Consider the following 12,211-nt stretch of genomic DNA (forward strand, 5'->3'; position numbering starts at 1 on the left):
ATTTTAACTGTACAGTTATAGGGGCAAAGCACAGACATTGTGGCACATAATAGCAGTGGTGCAGTGCACAGAGCCCTACCAGCAGCAAAGAGAGCCCCCAGAAAATGGTAACAAATATGTGGTACACATTCATTTTAACAAATTGCTTATTTTAGCTGCTGCTTCATAAACTAGATTTTAAGGTTTTGAAGGTTATAGTCTGAGAAATAATACCATAGAAGGACAAAGGAGAGCATTTGATGGGGCAAAGGCAGGTAACTATTGGTGATTCTTCATTAAAGATTTCATTTCAGAAAAGCACACTTCAGATCCTTCTTCAGACCTGCAATAAACTGTTCTCTTTGTCAGCACTGAGTGTTAAAATACAAATAATGTGCATTTACAGCTATGATAACCTCTGAGTTCATAGTTGGCTTTGAAAATACTCAAGTTGGCAAACATTTTTGAAGATGTGGAAAGAACTTAGTAAATTGCAATGTTCCACCAACCACTAAAGCATTCGAAATCATTGAACTTAATGTGTCATATTGTTTCTCAGTATAGTTCTTCCAAATTGCTTTCTAATAGATGCTTTCACTTCTTTATTCCTCAGACAATAAATTAATGGATTAAGAAGAGGAGTAATTACGGTATTGAAGACGCCAATGAATTTGTTGATCGCCACAGGGTATGCAAAAGCTGGCCTTACATAGATGAAAATGACTGTGCCATACAAGATAACAACTACGGTGAAGTGAGAAGAACAAGTGGAAAAGGCTTTCTGTTTCCCATTCTTGGACACGCTTCTCAGGATGGTAACAATAATAAAGACATAGGAAATTATAGTCACCAGGAAGGAAGGTAGAATGGTGAAGCAGGCCAAGATGAAGACTGCACTCTCCATAATGTGGGTGTCACTGCAAGAAAGTTTTAGCAATGGTGCTACGTCACAGAAAAAATGATTGATTATATATGGACCACAAAAATAGAGCTTAGATAACATAATTACTGGTACAAAAATAGACAGGAATGCAACCAACCAGCAAACAGCAGTAGCCTGGAGACAAACCATTCCATTCATCATGTTGGTGTAACGCAGTGGGTTGCAAATGGCAAGGTAGCGGTCAACTGCCATCACCCCCAGAAGAAAAAACTCAGTGGTACCTAAAGAGAAATAGAAGTAAGTCTGAGCTAAGCACCCCGGTAAAGAGATGATATTCTTTTGGAGTAAATTTGGTAACAATGTAGGTACAATTGACGAGGTGTAAAAGATCTCCAGGAAGGAAAGATGGGAAAGCAGTTGGTACATTGGTGTGTGAAGGTGTTGATCTAACTTTACAAGTGTGATGATGGAGATGTTGGCTGTTAGAGTGAGAATGTAGATGGACAAGAACATGATGAAGAAGAAAATCTGAAGCTCAGTTCCAATGTGGAATCCCAGTAGCAGGAAATAGACCACATCTGTATCATTGTCCATCTTTTTCCTTTTTATCTGTGAAACAACAAATACATCATTATTTAAAAATAAGCTCAATGTACGCCTGGTTGAAATTTAAATCACACTGGCATAAATTGTGTAATTTTTGGAATTTTGAATTATTTTTGTTAAGCAAAATTATGCCATTATGCATCTTCATGTAATTATATATCTTTCACCTTTAAACTTTACTGTGAATATTGCTATTCTCAGAATGTACAAGATCAGTAGAATGTGACTGTTGTTCATGGTTGCTGTCGTTTAAATTTGTCATTGAGCCACAAATTAATGTAAGGATGCAGTTTGCACTAAAATATAGCATGAAATGACAACTTTGCATTTCATAGAATTTAACATTCGGCATAACTATGCAAAAAGCTAATTATATGAATTTTGCACACACCTACATCACAATGACACAGGTAACTCTAAAAATTGATGCAATTGTCTGGTATATTCTACACATTTGGGGCCATATGTACGAAAACTTTTTCCCATAGACACAGAATGGGTAAAATACTTTGGTACATCTGGCCCTTGGTGCAATAGTTTAGTAGGAATGAACTGACATATTCATGTACTAGAAAATGAAATAGTTACAAATAAGTCAATCATGTTTCAAAGAGCACAATTGATCATCAACATTCCTTTTTCTAACATTTTCCCACCTCTGGGGGAGAGGAAATCCATTCTTAAAATACATCATTAGACAGGATTTTGTGTTTACCCTTCTCCCGTTAAAACGTTTCATGCATGCTATGACCTTTTCTATATGTTAGTACTTTGCTTTTCCCCTGTAACTGCACATTTCAGACTTTTTCTTCACTCATCAGTATTGACATTTTCTAGGTACAGCTGAACCCAGTACCCGAATAGTCTACAAAAACTGACAATAATCAGAATACATGGGAGTCCACTACAAGGAATAAGGCCACACACTTGTTAAGGTTTACACATTTTCATTACTGTAAACCTGAACTCAACTTCCTGGTAGCAGATATGCTTAACTTAAGAAAATGTGTAAACCATTCAATAGTCACAAAATAGTAAAACAATCTGAATACAACACAATAAAAAAGTACAATTAATTTAGAGTCATAGCAAATAAGTTATGAATATAATGACACCAAAACAACAAACATCCAATAGAGGGAATCCGAGATATGTTTTTTAAAGATTTAAGACAAAACATTGCAAGAAAAAGTAAGGTGCAAATCAGTGGTTATTATTTACAGTTGACCATGATATAGGCACGATTTTAGCCTGGCTGCCATGGAGAGCAAGTCAGATACACCAGTGAAATATTTTACCTTCTGACTTATTCTTTGAAATGGAAGTCAAAATCCTCCAGTAGAGAAAGGTTGGAGGCTGTAATCACCTAATTACTCTTAAAGAAAGCTAGCTGCTGGTCAAAGTCATATGGAATGCATTGGTTCAGGTGGTGTAGGAGGCTGGCCTGGCTTATAGTGGGTACCCTGTGGTACATACACCCTGTGCCAGGTCCAGTTATCCCTTATTAGTAGAATAGAGGTGTTTCTAGCAGCTTAGGCTGATAGAAGATAGCTATGGCAAAGCAGTTTAGGCTGAACTAGGGGACATGCAAAGCTCCTACTATACCACTTGTATCATATCCACAATATAATAAGAAAACTCAATACACAGAGTTACTAAAAATAAAGGTACTTTAATTTTATGACAATATGCCACAAGTATCCCAGTGAGTTCCCTCAGTAAGAAGGTAAGTAATATACACAAGTTATATGTACACAAACCCAAAACAGGTAAGTAAGAGCCAGAAACGTAATGCAAACAGTGTAGAATTACAATAGGTTGCAATAGGCAAACATAGATCTAGGGGCAACACAAACCATATACTCCAAAAGTGGAACACAAATCACGAATTACCCCAGACCTATGGGAACTTGTAGAGGGTCACTGGGAATGTAAGAAAACAGTCAGGGTGTCCAAGATACCCCACCCCAAGACCCTGAAAACTAGGAGTAAAGTACACCTATTACCCCAAAAGAGCACAATAGTCGTGATAGGGGGATTCTGCAAGAACAACAAACACCAGCAAGGCACTGAAGGTGGATTCCTGGACCTGAGGACCTGCAAGGCAAGGGGACCAAGTCCAAGAGTCGCGATAGTGTCCGGGGGGGGCAGGAGCCCAGAAAACCCTGGATGAAGGTGAAAGGAAGCTGGCTTTGGGTGGAAGAAGCTTGGAATTCTGCAACAAAGAAGAGGACTAGGAACTTCTCCTTTGGTTTGGAAGATGTCACATGTTGCGATGAAGGTTGCAGAAGTATTCCCACGCAGAAATACCGCAAACAAGCCTTGTTAGCTGCAAGGGATGTGGTAGAGGTTTTTGGGTGCTGCTGGGAACCAGGAAGGACCAGGATGTCGCCCCTTGGAGGAGGAGACAGAGGAGGTGCTCAGCAACTCAGAGAGCCCCTACAGAAGCAGGCAGCACCCTCAGAAGTACCGGAACAGGCACTTGGAAGATTTGTGAACTGGAGTCCACACAGAGTTACAAATGAAGGTCCCACAATGTCAGAGGCCAACTCAGAGGGTTGACCACTACAGGACAGAGTGCTGGGGACCCAGGCTAGGCTGTGCATAAAGGAAATCCTGGAAGAGTGCACAGAAGCCGGAGCAGCTGCAAATCACCCAATACACAGGTTTGCAGTCTAGCGTGGGGAGGCAAGGACTTACCTCCACCAAAGATTGACTGAAGGATCATTGGACTATGGGAGTCACTTGGATAGAGTTCCTGTGTTCCAGGGACCATGCTCGTCAGGATGAGAGGGGACCCAGAGGACTGGTGATGCAGTCTTTTGGTGCCTGCGTTAGCAGGAGGAAGATTCCGTCGACCCACAGGAGATTTCTTCTTGGCTTCCAGTGCAGGGTGAAGGCAGATGACCCCCAGAGCATGCACCAACAGGAAACAGTCGAGAAAGCTGGCAGGATGAGGTGCTACAATGTTGCTGGTAGTCGTCTTGCTACTTTGTTGCGGTTTTGCAGGCGTCCTGGAGCAGTCAGCAGTCGATACTTGGCAGAAGTCGAAGAGGGAAGTGCAGAGGAACTCTGGTGAGCTCTTGCATTTGTTATCTGAAGAATTCCCCAGAGGAGAGACCCTAAATAGCCAGAAAAGGAGGTTTGGCTACAAAGAAAGGAGGATTGGGTACCAAGAAAGGTAAGAGCCTATCAGAGGGGATCTCTGACGTCACCGGCTGGCACTGGCCACTCAGACCAGTCCATTGTGCCCCCAACACCTCTGCTTCCAAGATGGCAGAGGTCTGGGAGAGACTGAAGGAGCTCTGGGCACCTCCCCTGGGAGGTACTGGCCAGGGGAGTGGTCATTCCCCTTTCCTTTGTCCAGTTTCGCGCCAGAGCAGGGCTGGGGGATCCCTGAACCGGTGTAGACTGGGATGGGCAGAGATGGGCACCATCTGTGCCCATCAAAGCATTTCCAGAGGCTGGTGGAGGCTACTCCTCCTCAGCCTTTCACACCTATTTCCAAAGGGAGAGGGTGTAACACCCTCTCTCAGAGTAAATCCTTTGTTCTGCCTTCCTGGGCCAGGGCTGCCTGGACCCCAGGAGGGCAGAAAACTGTCTGAGGGATTGGCAGCAGCAGCAGCTGCAGTGGAAACCCCGGAAAGGCAGTTTGGCAGTACCCGGGTTCTGTGCTAGAGACCCGGGGGATCATGGAATTGTCACCCCAATACCAGGATGGTATTGGGGTGACAATTCCATGATCTTAATGATGTTACATGGCCATGTTCGGAGTTACCATTGTGACGCTATACATAGGTAGTGACCTATGTATAGTGCACGCGTGTAATGGTGTCCCTGCACTCACAAAGTCTGGGGAATTTGCCCTGAACGATGTGGGGGCACCTTGGCTAGTGCCAGGGTGCCCACACACTAAGTAACTTGGCACCCAACCATCACCAGGTGAAGGTTAGACATATAGGTGACTTATAAGTTACTTATGTGCAGTGAAAAATGGCTGTGAAATAACGTGGCCGTTATTTCACGCAGGCTGCAGTGGCAGGCCTGTGGAAGAATTGTCTGAGCTCCCTATGGGTGGCAAAAGAAATGCTGCAGCCCATAGGGATCTCCTGGAACCCCAATACCCTGGGTACCTAAGTACCATATACAAGGGAATTATAAGGGTGTACCAGTGTGCCAATCAGAATTGGTGAATTTAGTCACTAGCCTGTAGTGACAAATTTAGAAAGCAGCGAGAGCATAAACACTGAGGTTCTGGTTAGCAGAGCCTCAGTGATATAGTTAGGCGCCACACAGGGAACACATGCAGGGCACATACTATGAGCACTGGGGTCGTGCCTGGCAGGATCCCAGTGACACAGGGACTAAAACAACATCCATACAGTGAAATATGCGGGTAACATGCCAGGCAAGATGGTACTTTCCTACACCCCCCCCCCCCCCCCCAAACGAAGGACAATAAGACTAGCCATGGCCTGATGAGTCTTCATTGTCTAATTGGAAATATCTGGAGAGTCCATCTGCATTGGAGTGTGTACTCCCAGGTCTATGTTCCACTGTGTAGTCCATTCCCTGTAGAGATATGGACCACCTCAAAAATTTAGGGTTTTCAGCTTTCATTTGTTTTAGACAAAGTAGAGGTTTGTGGTCTGTCTGAACAATAAAGTGAGTGCCAAACAGGTATGGTCTCAACTTTTTCAGTGCCCAGACCACAGCAAAGGCCTCCCTCTCTATGGCAGACCAACGCTTTTCTCTAGGGGTCAACCTTCTGCTGATAAAAGCAACTGGTTGATCCTGGCCCTCAGAATTCAGTTTTGATAAGACTGCCCCTACCCCTAATTCAGATGCATCAGTTTGAACAATGAATTTCTCGGAGTAACGTGGGCTTTTTAGGACAGGTGCAGGGCACATGGCCTGTTTGAGCTCCTCAAAAGCTTTCTGACAGCTAGCTGTCCATAATACATTTTTAGGCATTTTCTTGCTTGTGAGATCATTAATAGGGGCTGCTATGGAGCCATAATTCTTGATGAATCTCCTGTAGTACCCTGTGAGGCCTAAAAAGGCTCTCATCTGGATCTGAGTTGTAGGGGGGACCCAATCCATGATTGTCCCCTGTAGTGGTGCAATCTGTTCTCCACCTACCAGGTGGCACAGATAAACCACTTTCCCCTGCCCTATCTGGCACTTTGAGGCCTTGATAGTGAGGCCTGCCTTTTGCAGGTCCTCCAAAACTTTACAAAGGTGGACCAGGTGCTGATCCCAGGTTGAGCTAAAGACAGCAATATCATCAAGATATGCTGCACTGAAAGCCTCCAACCCTTGCAGGACTGTGTTCACCAACCTCTGAAAAGTGGCAGGTGCATTTTTCAAACCAAAGGGCTTTACTGTGAATTGATAGTGCCCTCCTATAGTAGAAAATGCAGTCTTTGGTTTAGCATCTTCTGCCAATCTGATCTGCCAATACCCTGCAGTCAGATCAAAAGTGCTAAGATACTTGTCAGAAGCCAGTGTATCAATGAGCTCATCTGCCCTGTGTATAGGGTGAGATTTTGGTACAAGCACCACTGGGGTAGCCCATTGGCTTTCAGAAGGTTCAATCATCCCCAAATCCAACATGTTCTTCACCTCTTGTTTAATGCAGTCTCTGACATGGTCAGGCTGCCTATAAATTTTACTTTTGACAGGCAGGGTGTCTCAAGTGTCAATTATGTGTTCACACCAGGATGTGGTACCTGGTACAAGTGAAAAGAGGTCTGAAAATTGGCTTAGGAGATTGATGCAGTTGTCTTTCTGTTCTGCAGTCAGACAATCTGCTAAAACTACTCCCTCCACTAAGGCATCTGCTTCAGTGGTGGAGAAGAGATCAGGGAGAGGGTCACTCTCTTCTTCCTGTCCCTCATCTGCTGCCATGAGCAGGGTGAGATCAGCCCTGTCATAGTAGGGTTTTAGGCGGTTAACATGAATCACCCTAAGGGGACTCCTGGCAGTGCCCAGGTCTACCAAATAGGTAACCTAACCCTTTTTCTCAACAAATAGATGGGGTCCACTCCATTTGTCTTGGAGTGCTCTTGGGGCCACAGGCTCCAATACCCACACCTTCTGTCCTGGTTGGTACTGGATCCGAACAGCCTTCTGGTCATAACATTGCTTTTGCAGCTCCTGGCTGTCCTGATTTTTTTTCTGGCCTTTTTAATGTACTCAGCTGGATCTTAGGCCAAGTACATAATCCACTATGTCCTGTTTAGGAGCTTTTAAAGGTTGTTCCCAACCCTCCTTCACAAGAGTAAGTGGACCTCTTACAGGGTGCCCAAAGAGGAGTTCAAAGGGGCGGAAGCCCACTCCTTTTTGGGGTACCTCCTTGTAAGCAAAAAGGAGGCAAGGTAACAGGAAATCCCATCTCCTCCTGTGTTTTTCAGGGAGTCCCATTATCATTCCTTTGAGGGTTTTATTAAACCTCTCAACCAGACCATTTGTTTGTGGATGGTAAGGGGTGGTGAACTTGTAGGTAACACCACACTCCTTCCACATTGCTTTCAAGTATGCAGACATGAAGTTGCTACCTCTGTGTGATACTATCTCTTTAGGAAAACCCACCCTGGAAAAGATTCCCAAGAGGGCCTTTGCCACTGCAGGAGCTGTAGTGGTCCTTAAAGTTATGGCTTCAGGATATCTTGTGGCATGGTCCACTACCACCAAGATAAATCTATTGCCTGAAGCAGTAGGAGGGTCAAGGGGGCCAACTATGTCAGCCCCTACCCTTTCAAAAGGCACCCCAACCACTGGAAGTGGAATTAGAGGGGCCTTTGGAGTGCCACCAGTCTTGCCACTGGCTTGGCAGGTCACACAAGACTTGCAAAAATCTTTGGTGTCCTCTGACATGTGAGGCCAGTGAAACCAGGGGACAAGTCTTTCCCAAGTTTTCGTCTGGCCCAAATGCCCAGCCAAAGGAATGTCATGTGCTAGAGTTAGAAGAAACTCTCTGTACTGCAGGGGGATGACCAACCTTCTGGCCGCTCCAGGTTTTGGGTCCCTTGACTCTCTGTACAAGAGGTTATTTTCCCAGTATACTCTATACAGTATACTTGTCACTGACATCCCCATTTTGCTGTTTGACACCTTGCTCTCTGAGACCCTCTAATGTGGGACAGGTTTGCTTTGCCACACTCAGCTCTTCCCTGGCAGGCCCCCCTCCACCCAAAAGCTCAGCAGTGTCTGCTGCCAGCTGCCAGCTCCTCGGGTGTATGTTCAGCACAAGGAGGAAATTCCTCTTCCTCAGAAGGGGAATCATCTGTAGAGAGAGGGGTAATGGGTAGGGATTTACCCTTGTTACCCATAGCTTTAGGGAGCACTTGGTCCATTGTTACGGGATCCAAGTTACCCTGTCCTTTTTGCTTTTTGGCCTGAGCCCTGGTTAAAGCAAAATATGCCCAGGAATGCTCAGCATTGCTGCATGGGCCTCCAACTCCACTTCTGCCCAAGCTGATGTCTCTAAATCATTCCCTAGTAGACAGTCTACAGGTAAATCTGAGGCAACCACAACTTTCTTTGGACCAGTAACCCCCCCCCCCAGTTGAGATTCACAACAGCCATGGGGTAGCTAAGAATGTTGTTATGAGCGTCTGTCACTTGGTACTGCTGACCAAGTAGGTGTTGTTTAGGGTGGACCAGTTTTTCTATCACCATAGTTACACTGGCTCCTGTGTCCCTGTAGGCCTGAACCTCAACACCATTTATTAGGGGAAGCTGCTTGAACTTATCCGTATTAAGGGGACAAGCAACTAAGGTGGCAAAATCAATGCCACCATCAGAGACTAAAGTAGCCTCTGTGGTCTCCCTAACAAGACTAACCCCAACTACATTGCCAATAGTGACCCCAGCTACACCCTTGGATTGGCTATTAGTAGTAGATTTCCCACCACCACTGCTATTACTAGGGGCACTAGAATTTGAAGCAGGGGTTGTGGTGGTGGGAGGTTTGGTGTTTTTCTTTGGACAACTGGAATCAGTTGCCCAATGGCCTTTGAATTAACACAAATAACACCAAGGCTTTTTAGGTTGAATATTGGAAGAGGATTTGGCCCACCACCCCCAGAGGATTTATGTGGGCCTGATGAAGACTCAGAATGCTTACTTTTGTCCCCACCCTTCTCAGATGACATACCATCCTTCTTCTTACCATCCTTGTCACCCCCTGTATGAACTTTTCTGTTCACCCTTGTTCTGAACCACTTGTCTGCCTTCTTTCCCAATTCTTGGGGAGAGGACCGATCTGAGTCCAATAGGTATTGGTGCAACAAGTTAGACACACAGTTGTTCAGAATATGCTCTCTCAGAATAAGATTGTACAGGGTTTCATAGTCAGATACCTTACTGCCATGTAACCACCCTTCCAAGGCCTTCACTGAACAGTCCACAAAATCTGTCCAGTCTTGAGAAGACTCTTTTCTGGTGTCTCTGAACTTAATCCTGTTTTGTTCAGTGGTTAAGCCAAATCCATCCAAGAGTGCATCTTTCAAAACTTTGTAGTTGTTGGCTTCACTTTCTCTAACAGTAAGGAGCCTATCCCTACCCTTTCCATTGAAAGATAGCCACAAAATAGCAGCCCACTGCCTTTGAGGGACCAACTGTACCATACAGGCTCTCTCAAGTGCAGCAAACCACGTATTAATGTCATCCCCCTCCTTGTAAGGGGGGACTATCTTGTGCAGATTCCTGGAATCTTGCTCTCTAACAGGATTGCTATCAGGAATACTGCTGCTGCCACCATGGGGAACTAATCCCAACCTCTGTCTTTCCTTCTCCATGTCTAGGGATTCCCTATCTAAGGCCAGCTGTTGCTGCTTAAGCTTCAGTCTGGTCTCTTCAACCCTCAACTTTTTGAGTTCCCTTTCTAACAAGTTATCCTCAGGGTGGGTGGGTTGGAAATGCTTTGACACCGATGACGGATTGGAAACTTCAGAGGGGGACCTATCCCTAACTGTCTGTACCCTGGTAACCTGGCCTCTAGGGATAAAGGATGCCCTACTGTTATGGGAACTCACTGCCAGCATCACTAGTTGCCCTGCTAGGGGGCAGACCCTTGTCAGAACCCTCCCCAGCTTCTTCAGGTGTTCCTCTGAATCAGTCTGAGAAGCTTCTCCCTTTTCTAATCTCTCATTTGATGGTCCAGACTGGTTCTGGTCATCCACAACAAGCATATTAAAGAGAAACTATTTTGTAGGGTTGTTTCCTATACATAAACCTCTATCCAGGCAGAAACCCCTTAAACTCTTGTAGGTCAAACTCTCATAAGTTGCATTAACAGTTTTGAGAGTGGAATCTACAACAGACATGATAGAAAAGGTTTAAGGATAGTGAGAAGAGAGAAAAAGTTTGAGAACTTTTGAAAGCACAGGCAAAAAAAGTTTTCTAACTTTTAGAAAACTTTTAGAAGTTTTAAGAGACTTTTCAGAACTTTGTAAAAGGTTTTAGGATAGAAAAGAAAACGTTTTGGGTTAAGTATACATACATTGAACTGTTTGGTATATGATTCTCTTATGAAAAGTACAAAATAACAAAGTGGTAAAGCAGTTGCAAGTACTTATCCCACCACTGCACCACCAATGTAGGAGGCTGGCCTGGCTTGGAATGGGTACCTTGTGGTACTTACACCCTGTGCCAGGTCCAGTTATCCCTTATTGGTAGAATAGAGGTGTTTCTAGCAGCTTAGGCTGATAGAAGGTAGTTATGGCAAAGCAGCTTAGGCTGAACTAGGAGACATGCAAAGCTCCTACTATACCACTTGTATCATATGAACAATATAATAAGAAAACACAATACACAGAGTTACTAAAAATAAAGGTACTTTATTTTTATGACAATATGCCACAAGTATCCCAGTGAGTACCCTCAGTAAGAAGGTAAGTAATATACACAAGTTATATGTACACAAACCCAAAACAGGTAAGTAAGAGTCAGAAAAGCAATGCAAACAGTGTAGAATTACAATAGGTTGCAATAGGCAAACATAGATCTAGGGGCAACAAAAACCATATACTCCAAAAGTGGAATGCGAATCACGAATGGACCCAGGACCTATGGGAGCTTGTAGAGGGTCGCTGGGACTGTAAGAAAACAGTCAGGGTGTCCAAGATACCCCACCCCAAGACCCTGAAAAGTAGGAGTAAAGTACACCTACTACCCCAAAAGAGCACAGTAGTCATGATAGGGGGATTCTGCAAGAACAACAAACACCAGCAATACACTAAAGGTGGATTCCTGGACCTGAGGACCTGCAAGGCAAGGGGATCAAGTCAAAGAGTCGCGATATGGTCCAGGAGGGGCAGAAGCCCAGAAAACCCCGGATGAAGGTGCTAGGAAGCTGGCTCCGGGTGGAAGAAGTTTTGAATTCTGCAACAACGAAGAGGACTAGGAACTTCTCCTTTGGAAGGAAGATGTCCCACGTCGCGATGAAGGTTGCAGAAGTGTTCCCACGCAGAAATACCGCAAACAAGCCTTGCTAGCTGCAAGGGTTGTGGTACAGGTTTTTGGGTGCTGCTGGGGAGCAGGAAGGACCTTGGAGGAGGAGACAGAGGGGGCACTTAGCAACTCAGAGAGCCCCCATAGAAGCAGGCAGCACCCGCAGAAGTACCTGAACAGGCACTTTGAAGATTTATGAACCGGAGTCCACGCAGAGTTACAAAGGAGGGTCCCACGACATCGGAGGCCAGCTCAGAGGGTTGAGCACTACAGGACGGATTGCTG

The 12,211-nt window shown here is 44.8% G+C and overlaps 1 protein-coding gene across 1 annotated transcript in view; it reads right to left on the reverse strand.

Annotated features, from left to right (window-relative positions):
* Window positions 1-514: 514 nt before the first annotated feature.
* LOC138301675 (olfactory receptor 6F1-like) overlaps window positions 515-12,211 on the reverse strand; it is a 146,776-nt gene continuing 135,079 nt past the window's right edge. Inside the window, exon 2 of the mRNA XM_069242190.1 lies at window positions 515-1,471. Within this exon, the coding sequence (XP_069098291.1) occupies window positions 515-1,471 (957 nt within the window). The remainder of the gene's footprint in view (window positions 1,472-12,211) is intronic.

Source organism: Pleurodeles waltl, chromosome 6 (genome assembly GCF_031143425.1).
Source record: "Pleurodeles waltl isolate 20211129_DDA chromosome 6, aPleWal1.hap1.20221129, whole genome shotgun sequence".
Taxonomy (NCBI): Eukaryota; Metazoa; Chordata; class Amphibia; order Caudata; family Salamandridae; genus Pleurodeles; species Pleurodeles waltl.